Source organism: Tetrao urogallus (assembly GCF_951394365.1).
Source record: "Tetrao urogallus genome assembly, chromosome: 21".
NCBI lineage: Eukaryota > Metazoa > Chordata > Aves > Galliformes > Phasianidae > Tetrao > Tetrao urogallus.
This window is the reverse complement of record NC_136834.1, coordinates 2,089,218-2,102,146: the sequence shown is the minus strand read 5'-3', so window position 1 is coordinate 2,102,146 and position 12,929 is coordinate 2,089,218. Positions and strand designations below refer to the sequence as shown.

The following is a 12,929-nucleotide window of genomic DNA, read 5'->3' as shown; positions in this document are numbered from 1 at the left end:
ATCCATGAACTCTGAATTGGATGACTGTTAGAAGTGTAAAGGCTGAAGCGTTGTTCCAGTTGAACTGCTGAGCACAAGTTTGTAATGTGCTGGTATAGAGCTGCAGGATGACCGTTTGGAGGTAAAACATTCCTTTCTAATACTTTTGTGTGCGTGTGCGCTGTGAGCATCAGTTCAGGAGCAGTATCTCTTGACTGGAGATAACAAACTGGTGCTGGGTGTGAGCTGTACACCCTTCCAGAGTGGGTGTTGTTTGGTGCCAGTCTCACTTCGTCTCTTCCCAAGTGTCTTCTCCTGGGCCAGACTGCCCTTCAGTTTTTAATTGGGCCATGTGATGGCTGTAGTTCATGTCATCTTTGTCATCATATCTTCAGGAAAGTGTGTTCCATCCTTGCTGTCTCGTCATTTGAATGAGATCAGCGTTCTGCACAATTGGTGCACGCTTTTCCTTTAACCCTTCTAGCTTATTCTTTTGTATTCATGCACATCACACTGAGGCTCAATTAGTATTTGTTACAAACATTCATAGTAGCAGTCATCCACTGCTGTGGAGAGGGCTTGACAGGTTTGTTTTTCTTAATCAAAGAAAAAAGCCCAACGCATTACTTTTCCGCTTTACTCACAGAATGCTTTCTCAGCTGTAGATCCTGTCAGTGAGGGAGCTGGGAAATGTTTTGATGTTAATTGGCATGCAGAATTGAAACGCAGAAGTCAATGAGCAATTAGCATTATTAAACTTTAATGGATATATTCCATATATTAAAAAAAATATATCAGATTTGGCATAGGATAACCAGTGGTAGATTTATTTTGATCTCTACAGGGAGAGTTGTGGGCATCTCCAAGGGCAATGTCACACTTAATGTAAAGAGAGCAAGAGGAGAGGTGGTACAGGAAGCCAAACAGAGGAGTGCAGCTGAGAGGAACCATTTCTGTGCTAAATAACACAGAGAGCTTGGAATGTCATGAGCTTTTCAGAGTCTTGCCCTTTGTAAGTTGTGGACTCAAGATTAGAAGTGTTGATTTTGCCTCTTCCTCTCTAGTTTTGCGTGCAACTTAAGGTGGCAACTTAAGGTGGCTGCCTTCTCCCAGCCCTACCTTCCCACCGCTGACAACAACCTTTTGGTCCATGATACAGATTAAGGTGATAAACTGGGTTAAAATCACCCTCTTCCGTTGAGGCTGGTTGTCCAGTCCCAGATTATCAGGCTAATTCCCCACATTATCACAAGAAAAGGTGTGGGTATGTTAAGAGAGCAGGAAAACACAGCAACGGGGACAAATTTTCAGTGTCAGATGTTTCAGATAATGTTCTGCAGCAGTAATCCAGAGATGACACCAACAAGAACAAAATGACCAAAGCAAAACAAAATAATTATTCATCTGGGATAAAAGCTGTGAGGAAGGCTTACAATTTTCTCTTACAAATATCAGAATACAAATGTTTTTCTATGTTTTCAGTAATATTAAAGCAGCACTCTGCATAGCCATTCAGCCTTAGGGCTGTGTCAGACGCTTTGAATTTATGATGTGTTTGCTTTCAAAGTCCAGTAACTGACTCGTGCTGCTGACACTGAGCTGTGCAAGGGGAACGAGGCATTATCTCCAGGTATCTCAAATTGTTTCAGGCAATAGCAGCAATGTGGGTCTCCTTGTGGCACGACCTGAGTGAGCTTCCATTGCAGCGCCAGTAAAATTTGGGAGTGCAGCAAAGCACCATAGACATGACCAACCCCAAAGTCAGCATGATACAAATGACCCATTTTATCATCCCGGAGTATATGAACGGGAGGATGAGGATGGTGAGAATCACCAAAAGCAGCAGGAGCAGCACAAGTCTCTGCACAGCCAGTCTGTTGTCCGCTGGGATCGTTTGGTCTCTGTTCACAATGTCCTGGCTGCTCTGAGCCCAGCTGCTGCTATCCAGCCCGATGCCGGAGACGTGTACCTCATGACATGAGTCGGGGTGCTCCAAGAGGTCCATGATCTCTTCTTTGTTTGGGAGCGTGCGGATAAGTCCTCCTGACACAAACGTGTTTTTTCTGCACAGGGGGCAGGTGATTATCCAGGTATTCTCCTCTTTCCTGAGGATGAGCTTCAGGCAGACCGCACAGAAAGCATGCTGACAGCCCAGCAGCTTTGGGACCCGATAAATGCTGTACTTGTTGAAGCAGACCAGGCAGTCCATGTCTGCGACAGATGATGTGGGTGAAGGCTGATCGTCCCTTTCAGAACTGCATACCTCAGGAGAGCTCGGGTTTGTTACCATAGCAAGAGATGCTGAGTTCAGACCGTCTCCTGAAAACGCCGTTTTCAAGGCATCAGGACTGTCTAGCTCTGTGCCTGGAGAGCTCTCCGTTTCTTTGGAATGCCCCTCAGTGAATGCCAGTCTCTCCACATCAGCAGCATTTTCTGCATGGGGTCCTGCTCTGCTCATTCCTGCAGCCCCTGCGGTGGGAGCAGGACTAACCTTCTCAGCCTGAGGTGCTCCAGAAGCTGTCCGCTTGTTCTTGCTGCTTAGCTTGTCCATGGATTTCTCCATGGAGAAAAACCTCAGTGCAGTTTGTCTTCCCTTAGCCGAAGGACTTCCCAAGTTTCTGTCTCCTTTTATGTGTTCCTGTTGCATGCATCATCTAGTGACAGCTGTTTTTAAGTGTGTTGTGCTCTCACAGTGTGATGTTTTTATGAGCTGGCCAGTTAATAATTAACTTCATGGCCAAGACATTTTATAGTGGCTGCTATCACTGAGCAATTCCCATCCAGAAGGAGATCCCTTGGTGTAATGAGACTGCAGCTTTTTCTACAGGGACGGCCAGACTGAGAGAATGGCACCACTATTATTAATCAACTAGCACTTGATTTGTTAAGGGTGATTTCTTTGGGTTCTAAGCACAGCCTGGTTGGACAGTGACAGTCAAAGAATTGTCTAAGTGGTGTACTGAGTGCAGTGCTTTGATTAGAGAGTGAGGGACAGAAAGGCAGGAAAACTGTCCTGCTCCTTTCTTGCACTGGCTTTCTGCACCACCTTGCTAAGTTGTTTTGTTCTCCTCTTTTGGTGTTAGAACCACAACGATGAACATTACCTGCAGGTACCGCAAATGCCTTCCATGCAGGGCTGACAATAAGGAAGGCTGTCTTACTTTAGCACTACTCAGTTGTTGAGTGTTCACTGTCTGATTGTTATCAACTCTTTCTTATAGGAGCACCTCTGTTGGTTTTAGGTGCTAACTGAAGCATCACTTGAGATCCATGAGGTTTTCAGAGCCCACAAAAGAGATCTGGAAATCGTCTCGGTAGGACTCTTGTTGGCATTCACAGGACAACCTCGTGCTCTCAGTAATGCCCAGGTAGGTGGCTCTCAGCTCTTCTGAAAAATGAGTGCCTGAACAAAATCTCTTTTATTTGAAGGGGAAAATACAGACGGTTTTCTCAGTAAGAATCCCATGGAAGGAAGGAAGGTAGAAAAGGAAGGGTCACTGATCCCAGAGGGCTTGGAGACACACAGTACCAAGCCTGTAGCCTCAGATGCACCCGAATGCTATCCGTGCTACTGCATAGCAGCCCCTCCACAGGGGGGGAGCAGCAGAAAGAACTGAAACAACCGCAATTAAAGGGGAAGGAATCCAGGAGGACTCTAATCTGATGAACTGCTGGAGCGTGGCTGGGGTGAGAAGAGCTTGTTCTGTGCCTGGAATGGCAAAAGAGTTGTTGTAAGCAAACTTCAGAGAAGCGTCACGGCGTTGTGCTGTGTTTCTGCTGACAGAAGATACAGCAGTGTTTGACGGACTTTTGGGTGACCCCAGGTTTTAGGGGCACGACGACCTTTCAGTTGAAGACCGCGGGCTCTGCCTGGTTTTTATGGGTCAGATTGAATTAAGAATGCCTTTTCGTGGCTCTCCTGCACTGATGAAATGCTCAGCTGGTGTTCAAAGGAGCCGTCCGAATTTTGACTCGGTTTTGTCCTTGGCTAGCACCTAGAGGGGCTGTAAGAGAAAGGGAACAGACTCTTAGCAGAGCTTACTGTGATGGGAGCGGGAAAACTGGAGAAATCTAGCAGGACTGCAGCAGTCCTGCTGGCACCTGGAACACCGTGTCGTGATACCTTTGTAAAGCGCCCATGCGCTTACCCAGATTGTGCGTTTGTGCCCCGGCTCGGATGGAACGGAAGCCCGGGTTCGGACGGCTCAGCCCCGCTTCCGCGGTGCCCCCTGGCGGCCGCTCTTCCCGGGGAGGGGAGGGCGGGGGAGCAGAGTGGCGGCGCTCTACCCACCCCAACGCCTCTCTCGATGGTGCCGTCCCGCTGCGCATGCGTGGAGCCGCCGGCGGGGATGTCCCGCAAGCAAGCGGCCCGGGCCCGGCCCGGCGGCCCCAAGAAGGCCCGGCGGTCCCGGCATCCCACCGGGGGCACGGCTCTGAAGCCCTCGGAGGGCGGCGGGGGCCTCGCCAGGCAGCTCCGAGCCCTCGGCCTCAAGCTGCGGGAGGTGCCGGGGGATGGGTGAGTGCCGGAGGAGTGACGGCTGAGGGGCTGCCTCTCCCGGTTGAGAAGGGTCTGCGCCCCGCAGGGATCCGGGCGTTCCCCCCGTATCCTCGGATAACGTCGGTCTGTGCCCTTCTGCCCCCCGCTGGCACGGACGGGCTCAGGGCTATGCTGGCCGGAGGGCTTCCCGGCGGTGCGGGCGTGAGAGGACGGGGTTGGTTGGACACGTGCCTTTGAGAAGCTGGTCCGTGAATCATTGGATTGGCCTTTGCTCTTTGTTTCCGCGGCAGTTCAGGACAGCTTTTGACTTGCTCTGTAGGAGCTGATGATGTGTTCACTTAATTCTTGCCCCGCGTTCTTCTAACCTCAGTTCCTGCTGTCCAGCCTGTATTTCTTCTGCATTGGTTTAATAGTGCATTTTGTTAGCAGTGCTGCCAACACACTCACAGGTGGTTTCTTGTTCGTTAGCAACTGTTTGTTTCGTGCCCTGGGTGACCAGCTGGAGGGACACTCCCGGAACCACCTCAGACATCGCCAGGAGACGGTGGAGTACATGATAAAGCAGCGAGAGGACTTTGAACCCTTCGTGGAGGATGATGTTCCCTTTGAGAAACATGGTATGGATTCCATAGGATGCTCATAGATGAGGTTATTCTGGATATGATTACATCTCATTTGAGTGCTTCCTGTTAAGCTATTCCTCATCCCAGCAGTATGTTATGTGGAGCCTCTAATCTTTAGTAACAGCATTGAGTTTACATTTATTATGTTTCTGTAGAAAGATGAGCCAGTAGAGTTGTCCTGGAACTTATTTGAATTTAGGAGGAACCTGGAGAAGGGAAGAAAAAAAGGAAAGAGTGAAAAGTTAGGGTTTTCACAAGGAGAAAATAAAGCACATGAGGTTTCACTTGAGAAAATGAAGCATCCAGAATACTGGTGGCCGTTGAGTGCTGACTTCCTTGGATTTCTTTCTCCTTGACATTTTGATATTTTATATAGAGGAGGATCCAAAGCAGAGACCAATGCAGCCTTTGTTCTCACAACCTTGTGCTTGTGCCAGGTGACATGAAGGTGATGCATGAAAGCAGCGTGGTCATTTAGTGCAGGGCACCTTTCCAGAGAGCTAATGCAGAACTGATGGTCTTGCATAATGTAAGGTGTGCTGCATTTTGTGGAGTCTCTGTGGTCATTTAATACTCATAAACTTCTGACACTGCTGGATTCTTGCCCCTGCAGTTGCCGTTTAACAGTGGAATTTCCTTTCCAGAATTTATTTCTTGGGCTCCTTGTTGAAATTTTATTACTTGCTATCCCTGCAGTGCTTTTGGAACTGTCAGAAACCAGGTCTCTAACTCTCATAAATCTCTTGAATTTTTTTTCCTTCAGTTACCAATTTGGCAAAGCCTGGTACCTTTGCTGGCAATGATGCTATTGTGGCCTTTGCAAGGAACAATCAGATGAACGTGGTTATTCATCAGCTGAACGCACCGCTGTGGCAGGTGAGAAAGAAAGCTTGTACTTTGTCTTGGCTTCTGGTTGATGGATACAAACAGTTGAAACTTTCTGATCCATTAAAAGAGAACAGAAATACTGCTCAGCAGCCATGCTTAGCTTGGCATGGTGGAGAGCTGTCCTTGCTTTTTCAGCCTTGAAGAAAAACTCTCAAGGCTTCAGTTAGGAGGATAGGGAATGAAAGACAGCAATAAATGGTTGAAAATAAATATATGGAGCCAGAACAACGTGAGAGAAGCAGCTTTAAAACCCTAGGGTGGCATTTAATCAGCTCCTGGAAAGGACTGTGCCCTGTGATTCTGTCTTACAGGGGGAGACTGGAACAAGTCATCCATCAGCTCCCTTCTGCTCTGCTTTAAGTATATTCAAACTAGTTTCAGATGGATTCCCAAACCCAAACAAATTTAAACTCTCATTTACATGGCAGCCATTAGCAGTAAGGTCTCTAATGTATGTGAATATGTCTATAAATATCTTACCAACTGTACCTGCCAGTGACACGGATGAGTAGGAACACTGATCTGCTTGACCTGCAAGACTGCATGGAGGCAATGACCCTGCAGGGGAGGTCGTGGAAGTGCTGTTCATGTTTTACTGTTCTGAACCGGATCCTAACGTCAGCAAACTTAACTCTTATCCATATTTTTTACATCCTCTTGAAAATCTCTAACCCCTTTTTTTTTTTTTTTTTTTTCTTTTTTTTCCCCCCACTCGCTGACCTTTCCTGGGTTGTAAATGTTTGTGGTGAGGACCTGCTTTGTGTGCCTGCTTGGAGTCTTATTAATGAAAGGTGTCTGTAAGCCCTTGAAACTCATATCAGCGGGCAGGTTTTGTGTGAGGAGCTTCTGGAGGGATCACATTGTGGTGACAGTCTTTCCTAGTTGCTAGATTCAACTAAACCAGGACAACTTCTTAATGTTAGCCATAATAATTTCTTATTTTTTTTCATACTTCCTTTTATATATATATATATATATATATATATATATATATATATATATATATAATATATTATATTATATATTATATATTATATATTATATTATATATTATATATATTATATATATTATATATTATATTTATTATAAATTATATTATAATTTATATTTATATATTTATTTTATAAATTATATTATATATTATATTTATTGTAAATTATATTATAATTATATTATAATTATATATTATATAATATATATAATATATTATATATTATATATAATATTATATATAATATATATATATTTTTGCTTTCTATCTCTACTTTGGAGCCCCAGCAGCATACTGGAAAGATTAAATTACAAAGAGAGCATTTCCAGAGAAGCAGATCAGCAAGATGCTTAAAGCAGATGGTGTGAATACCTCCTTTGGTCTCAAGTCAAAAGCAGATGGTGCATTATCCTTTAATTTTAAGAAAACTATTTGCATACACTGCAGCTAAGCTGCAGAAATGTGAACAGGGGAAGTGTTTGGACCCTGCAGCTGTTTCCCAAACTATGACCTACTCAGAAGCTCTGTGGAGTTGGGCATCCCTGTGATGGCTTCTTAGGGCTTTAGTGACCTTTAACTTTTTCTTTATAGTGACTGAAAATGTCAGGCTCCAAGTTAGCACAGACACATGGGTTATTTTGCTGGCTTTTGGGGTAACTCTTTACCTTTTTTTAGTGTATTTCTGGTTTTTTTTTTTAATCTGCATCTACCTTTAGCTTAAAATTCCATTGTATTTTGGAGGGAGCACACAGTGAGGCTTCAATACTGACAGCCAAAGAAGTTGGCTCAACTTGAGTCTTAAGAGCTTCAGGATTTGTAAGATAACCATTTAGGCTCTGATAAATGAGAAATGTTGAGAAATCTGAGATTCAATGTGTGGAACAACTTAACAGGGTAAAAGGCAGGAGCTAAACGTAACCAAGTGTTGAGTTGGAAGTCAGAGGTGAACAAGTGTGGAAAAAGGTGAATGGGGAATGATATCTCTTGTGAAATCCGTTGTTAATGCAGCACAGACTGCAGTCTTGGTTGAAAGGTGACTTGGTGTAAATTCTGCAAGCTGGGAAAAGACGTAAAAGGATTGGGAAACTCAGGAACCCTAAAGCAGGCAGTTTTGTCATGTACTTACTGGAATCTTCTCTAGCAGAGGTGTCGTATCCTCAAACTCTGGCTTGGCAGGTGGGCAAAGGAGACTTGCAATCGTGGTGTAATATCCTGCATTCCTTGCAGGAGTTGAAATGCTGTTAGCTTTTATCTCATAGATGGAGCTAAATTCTCATGGTGGGAGTTCTCTTACAGAAGCTGCCGTGCTTGGTGCTGACAGAGCAGAGGAAGGTTTGATTGTTAATGGTGCTCTTGAGTTAATCAGTTCTCCTGGTTTCTTCACTGGTATTTCTTTTCTAAGCAAAGCATCCACTTCAGATGCAAATCACTGAAGCAGTGTCTTGTCACAGCTGCAGAACAAAACTTGCCATGGGTGCCTGTTTCTACTGCAGTTCCAATTTGATCAAACTCTCTTTTTCCTTGCACTTGAGGGGGGAAAAAAGGCACTGTGTCTTGTATGGACACCATCACTGAAAACCAGTTTGGAAAAGGTCATCAGAAAGCTGTAACTGCTGTAGAAAGCTTAGAAAATCTTCTTAAGCTTACCATTAAAATATTTTTCTGCTGTGTTTTGTTTGTAAGGAAGTAACTGACCCAGCAATGTGTATCTCACCCTTCAGACAGAAGCTGTGTTGTTACTGTAGGTACATCTGGATTATTAGGTCAGAGCTTCCTGTTTAAAGATGCTTCAGCAGCTACGTACTTTTTTCCTAGCACACTGTTAATCATTACTTCAACAAGTAATGCTAAGAAAAATGTGACTCTGAAGTAAAGCTCAAATCCTCATTTGCAGTCTGCTTGTTTCAATTAGATTCAAGGCACTGACAAAAGCAATGTGAGGGAACTGCATATTGCATATCGGCACGGGGAGCACTACGACAGCGTGAGGAGAATCAACGATGATTCTGAAGCCCCAGCATATCTTCAGATGGAGGTTGGTTGTGTCACAGTGCCCTGATCAGCTGTGGCTGATAGGTAACAGCTGAATGTTACCAGTTGATTTACTTTCTCATTTGCATTGAGAGAAGAGCATGGTCCCTGTTCCATGCTGGGGATAGAAGAATCCCTGAGATCATTTTAATTAGTGCTGCTCCTTTTCTTGAGGCCGTATGGGAAGTGCTTAAATCGTTGGCCTAGAAATCACTCTTGAATGTGATGCACTGATATATGGGCTGTAGAAGTCTTGAGTTCACACCATCTCAATTTGGCTCCTCGCCTCAAATACAAAAACAAATGGGAGGGAGGAAACAGATGGAAATGCAACCTCCAGATCCAATAATCTTCATATCTCGCTTTTTCCTGTTAAGGAGTGAGCTGCCCTGTTGGCAGGGTTTGTCTGTGTGTATTTGTATGATGTGTGGAACTATAATAAAATCAATACTTAAAAAGCCAGTGATTGTTAACTGGTTTGCATGATCTTGTAGTATGTAAGAGTTTTCTCAGTGGAGAATTTATGAATCTTGGGAAGCTGTGTTAGGGACAGTGGAAACTGTGTTAACTTCCACTGATTTTTCTGAGAAATACGTGTTATGACCCAATTTATGTCAGTGTCAAATTGTATATGATGAAACTAATGCATGCCTGTGGGCTTTGCTTTTCTTGTAGATGCTCTCCAAAAATGACTCAAATAAGGAGGAGGAAATGAAGCAACAGAAGGGTGACTCTGAAGATGAGACTGAAATTGAAATGGAAGCTGCTGTACAAGAAGTGTGCAGTGCAACTGGGTGTTCAGTAAGTATTGGGTGCCTTTTAATGCTCCATGTTCAAAACTCCTTGATACACGAAGGTAATCCTTGAGAAAAAGTGTTTGTCCTGGACAGTCTCAGTACTGCAGGCATCAATTAGGGTGCACAGCATCCTGAAATCAATCAAGTACATACTTTGTATGGGTAGTGAATAGTTTTGGAAGCTTTGTCTTATGATCTCTCTCAAAAAAAAAAAAAAACAACCCTTGGTTTAAAACCAAATTTGGCTAAATTTGGACATCCCATACTCCACAACATCTAGCTATGGTCACTAGATGACATGTGGTTACTAAAGATGCACAGAACAGAAAGGATCAAGAGTGAAATATTTATGCTGAAACAGTGTACCTGGTATCTTCAGGACTTTTTTTTTTTTTTAATTATTTTTTTCCCCTCACTTTCTTGAAGAAATTGAGTATGAGCTAATGGGAGCAGCATAAACAGCAGCAGGTGGCTGTTGAATTGATGTCTGTATGTCACTGGTTTGAACTCTGATGTTATCTTTCTCTTGGACAGGACATTGAGTTGGTAAGCCAGGTTCTGAAAGTGGAAGACTACAACGTAGAATCTGCAATATTTGCCATCTTTCAAGTGCAGGAAGTGGAAAGAATCAGTAAGTACGTGGACTTTGTCACTTAGTGCCTCAGAAAAATGCTGTCTGACCTTAATGTTCACTGTGAACAGCAGTTCAGCAGGGACATTGGCAGCAGGAGCTTCCTGTTAGCTGTGCTGCTGCCTCTTCTTTACTTAGAAAAGTTTGGAGGGCAGATTTTGTGCTCCTGCGTAGTCTTTGGTAGCAATGCCAGTTGTGAGACTGACCAGGGTCTGCTGAAAGCACTAAACTAAGTTCCTACTGTGACACTGAGCATACTGCATCCTATTTGTTCCCCACTAAAATCTTGAAAAGCTGTGTGTGAGATCAGTAATCTCTGGAGCCGTTCTTGTGGCCTCCTCACCAGATAACTGTGCTTTCAGACTTTAACATCCCTGGGCATGTTCTGTCCTAGATCTATTCTCTGGACAGCCTGATGTACCCAGGTGTAACCCAGTTCTTGAGCACTAAGGGCCCTGACTTTTCTTTTTTGTTGCTTGTGATGTAGTGTCTCCCCTGTGAAGTTACGAGCACTTGTCAGTAGAGCTTTGTTCTGATGCTTCTGAAAAATAAGAGCATGTCACTGGGTTAGTGTGAAGAGGCCCCCTTCTGCATTGCAGCAAGTGACAAACATGTCCTACAAGAGCAGACAGAAGCGAGCAGACTGAACTTTGTCTTTTTCCATATTTGATCCAGCTTCCAAAAAAAATCACTGTTTCAGAAAGCCTGGAAGAAGGAATTGGCTGACAGAGACAGCTTCTGTGTAGAGTGTCTGAGACAAAGCTGTGTTGTTGGTAGGTGCTGAGGAGCAGAGTGATCCCCAGAGCGAAGGTCAGAAGCTGTGTGCCTCATCTGTGTGTGAAGATAACGGAAGCAGTTCAAGAATCTTTGGAAGTCAGAGTTTGCATCACCATGAAACAGAAAATACCAAAGCACAGGCTAGACCTGATGAAGAGAGTCGAGCTAATAAAAACTTAAAGGTATGTGCATGGTGGGTTGGCGGTGATTGAAACATCCTTTAAAGATCAGGGGAGCGCTTAGGATGGCTTAACCAGCAATTATTTTCTCCTTTTAATTAAAAAGTACTTCCAGCTACTGGATTGTGAGAAAAGCCACAGCTGTAGCAGCAACAAAGACGAGCTCTTAGTAATGACATACGGCGCTCTTCCCACAGTGACACAAAGTTCAGATAAATAGTCTGGAATAAACATTTTCTGGCAGCTGCTTTGGTATCTGCTTGTCTCCACCGTGTTATTTTTCCTCAGCTGGGCACAGAATGTCTGTTTTCAGCTTTGTTTTTGTTCTCCCTTTCTCAGGTATTTAAAAAACAAAAGAAGGAACAGCAGCGGCTGGAGAAGAAGAAGCGGCAGGAAGAAAGGCACCGACAGAAGGTCTTGGCCAGTAGGAGTAACTGTGCAGATAGCAACAGGACAGGGGTGGACTCAGATAACCAAATAACCTTGGTGAAGACCATGGCAGCTCTAAATATATGACTGAATGTGTTCTGAGCGTCCTGGTGAGAAAAGCAAAGGATACTGATGAAGATAAATTTCCTCTTAAGCAAACTTCCAAGCATCTGTTGTTACTGTGAAATTGTTTTGTGCGGAGGTTGCTGAGCACGTAGGCACTTTGTTTCTTCACTTGCAGGGCAGGCAGTTGTTCAGTAATCCTACAGCAACCTGTGTGAGAGAAGAGTTTTAAACCTAACAAAAAAAAAATAGGGACTGCTTTTCATTATCTTGGTGGTGATGATGATGAAGGTGAGAATTTTCATTACACAGCAGCGTCAGATTTGCCTTGAGATCTCTTCATGTGCTTAGATTTATTATGGCAACTTTTTACTACGGAGGAGATTTATTTTACCTTACTGTCAGGGAAAGTGATAACAATTCTCAACTCAGGAATGTGCTTTTTTTTTATTTAAGTTTAAAAAATAAGGGAATAGTCCCTAAATTCTCTTTTTTTTTTTTTTTTAAAAAAAAAAAAAAGTATCAGCCAATACTGTCAAACATGAGATTCCTCTTTTCTTTTTCATCTGGGAATGGACTCCTGTGGCTGCAGAGCTGACACGTTCGATCTGGTGAGGTCTAACAAGGTAGTAAAATATGATACGAGCAGACTTGGGGTTTGTGCTGAGTGCTGTTACTTGCACATCTGCAGTCTCTTCTCCTTTGCCATACTCTGGAGCCTTAGGGGAACTGCAGAGCTTTAGTGCAAGCCAGGATCTTGATAGTCATTAGTCTCTAAATGAAATTAGTATAACCAATGGATCAAGAGGCTTGGGGAAAAGGCTTCCAAGCAGCAGTGCTTACTGGAAACTATGCCTGGTTCACTCCTTGTAAATCAGGCTTTTTCTAGGGTAGGATTTTAATCTTAATTTCCTCTCAAACCCGTGGTGCTTTCCACTACAGGATTGGGAATTTGAACTGAAGTAGAAGCACTACAGGACTTGGCCTCAGATTTATGGCTTGCAGTAGTTCAGCTTCAGTCAAGTTTTGGATTTGTATTGAG

The 12,929-nt window shown here is 43.9% G+C and overlaps 2 protein-coding genes across 2 annotated transcripts; one reads left to right on the top strand and one right to left on the bottom strand.

Annotated features, from left to right (window-relative positions):
- Positions 1–1,624: 1,624 nt before the first annotated feature.
- RNF186 (ring finger protein 186) lies at positions 1,625–2,188 on the bottom strand (the record flags this gene model as incomplete). Its single annotated transcript, XM_079545540.1, has 1 exon — positions 1,625–2,188. The coding sequence occupies one exon, from the start codon at positions 2,186–2,188 to the stop codon at positions 1,625–1,627; it is 564 nt and encodes a 187-aa protein (XP_079401666.1).
- A 2,140-nt stretch (positions 2,189–4,328) lies between these two features.
- On the top strand, positions 4,329–11,911 carry OTUD3 (OTU deubiquitinase 3; the record flags this gene model as incomplete). The annotated part of the gene is made up of 8 exons (XM_079545580.1): positions 4,329–4,495; positions 4,946–5,094; positions 5,864–5,976; positions 8,893–9,015; positions 9,687–9,812; positions 10,343–10,439; positions 11,217–11,398; positions 11,735–11,911. 8 exons carry the CDS (start codon positions 4,329–4,331, stop codon positions 11,909–11,911), a joined length of 1,134 nt encoding a protein of 377 aa, XP_079401706.1.
- Positions 11,912–12,929: the final 1,018 nt, after the last annotated feature.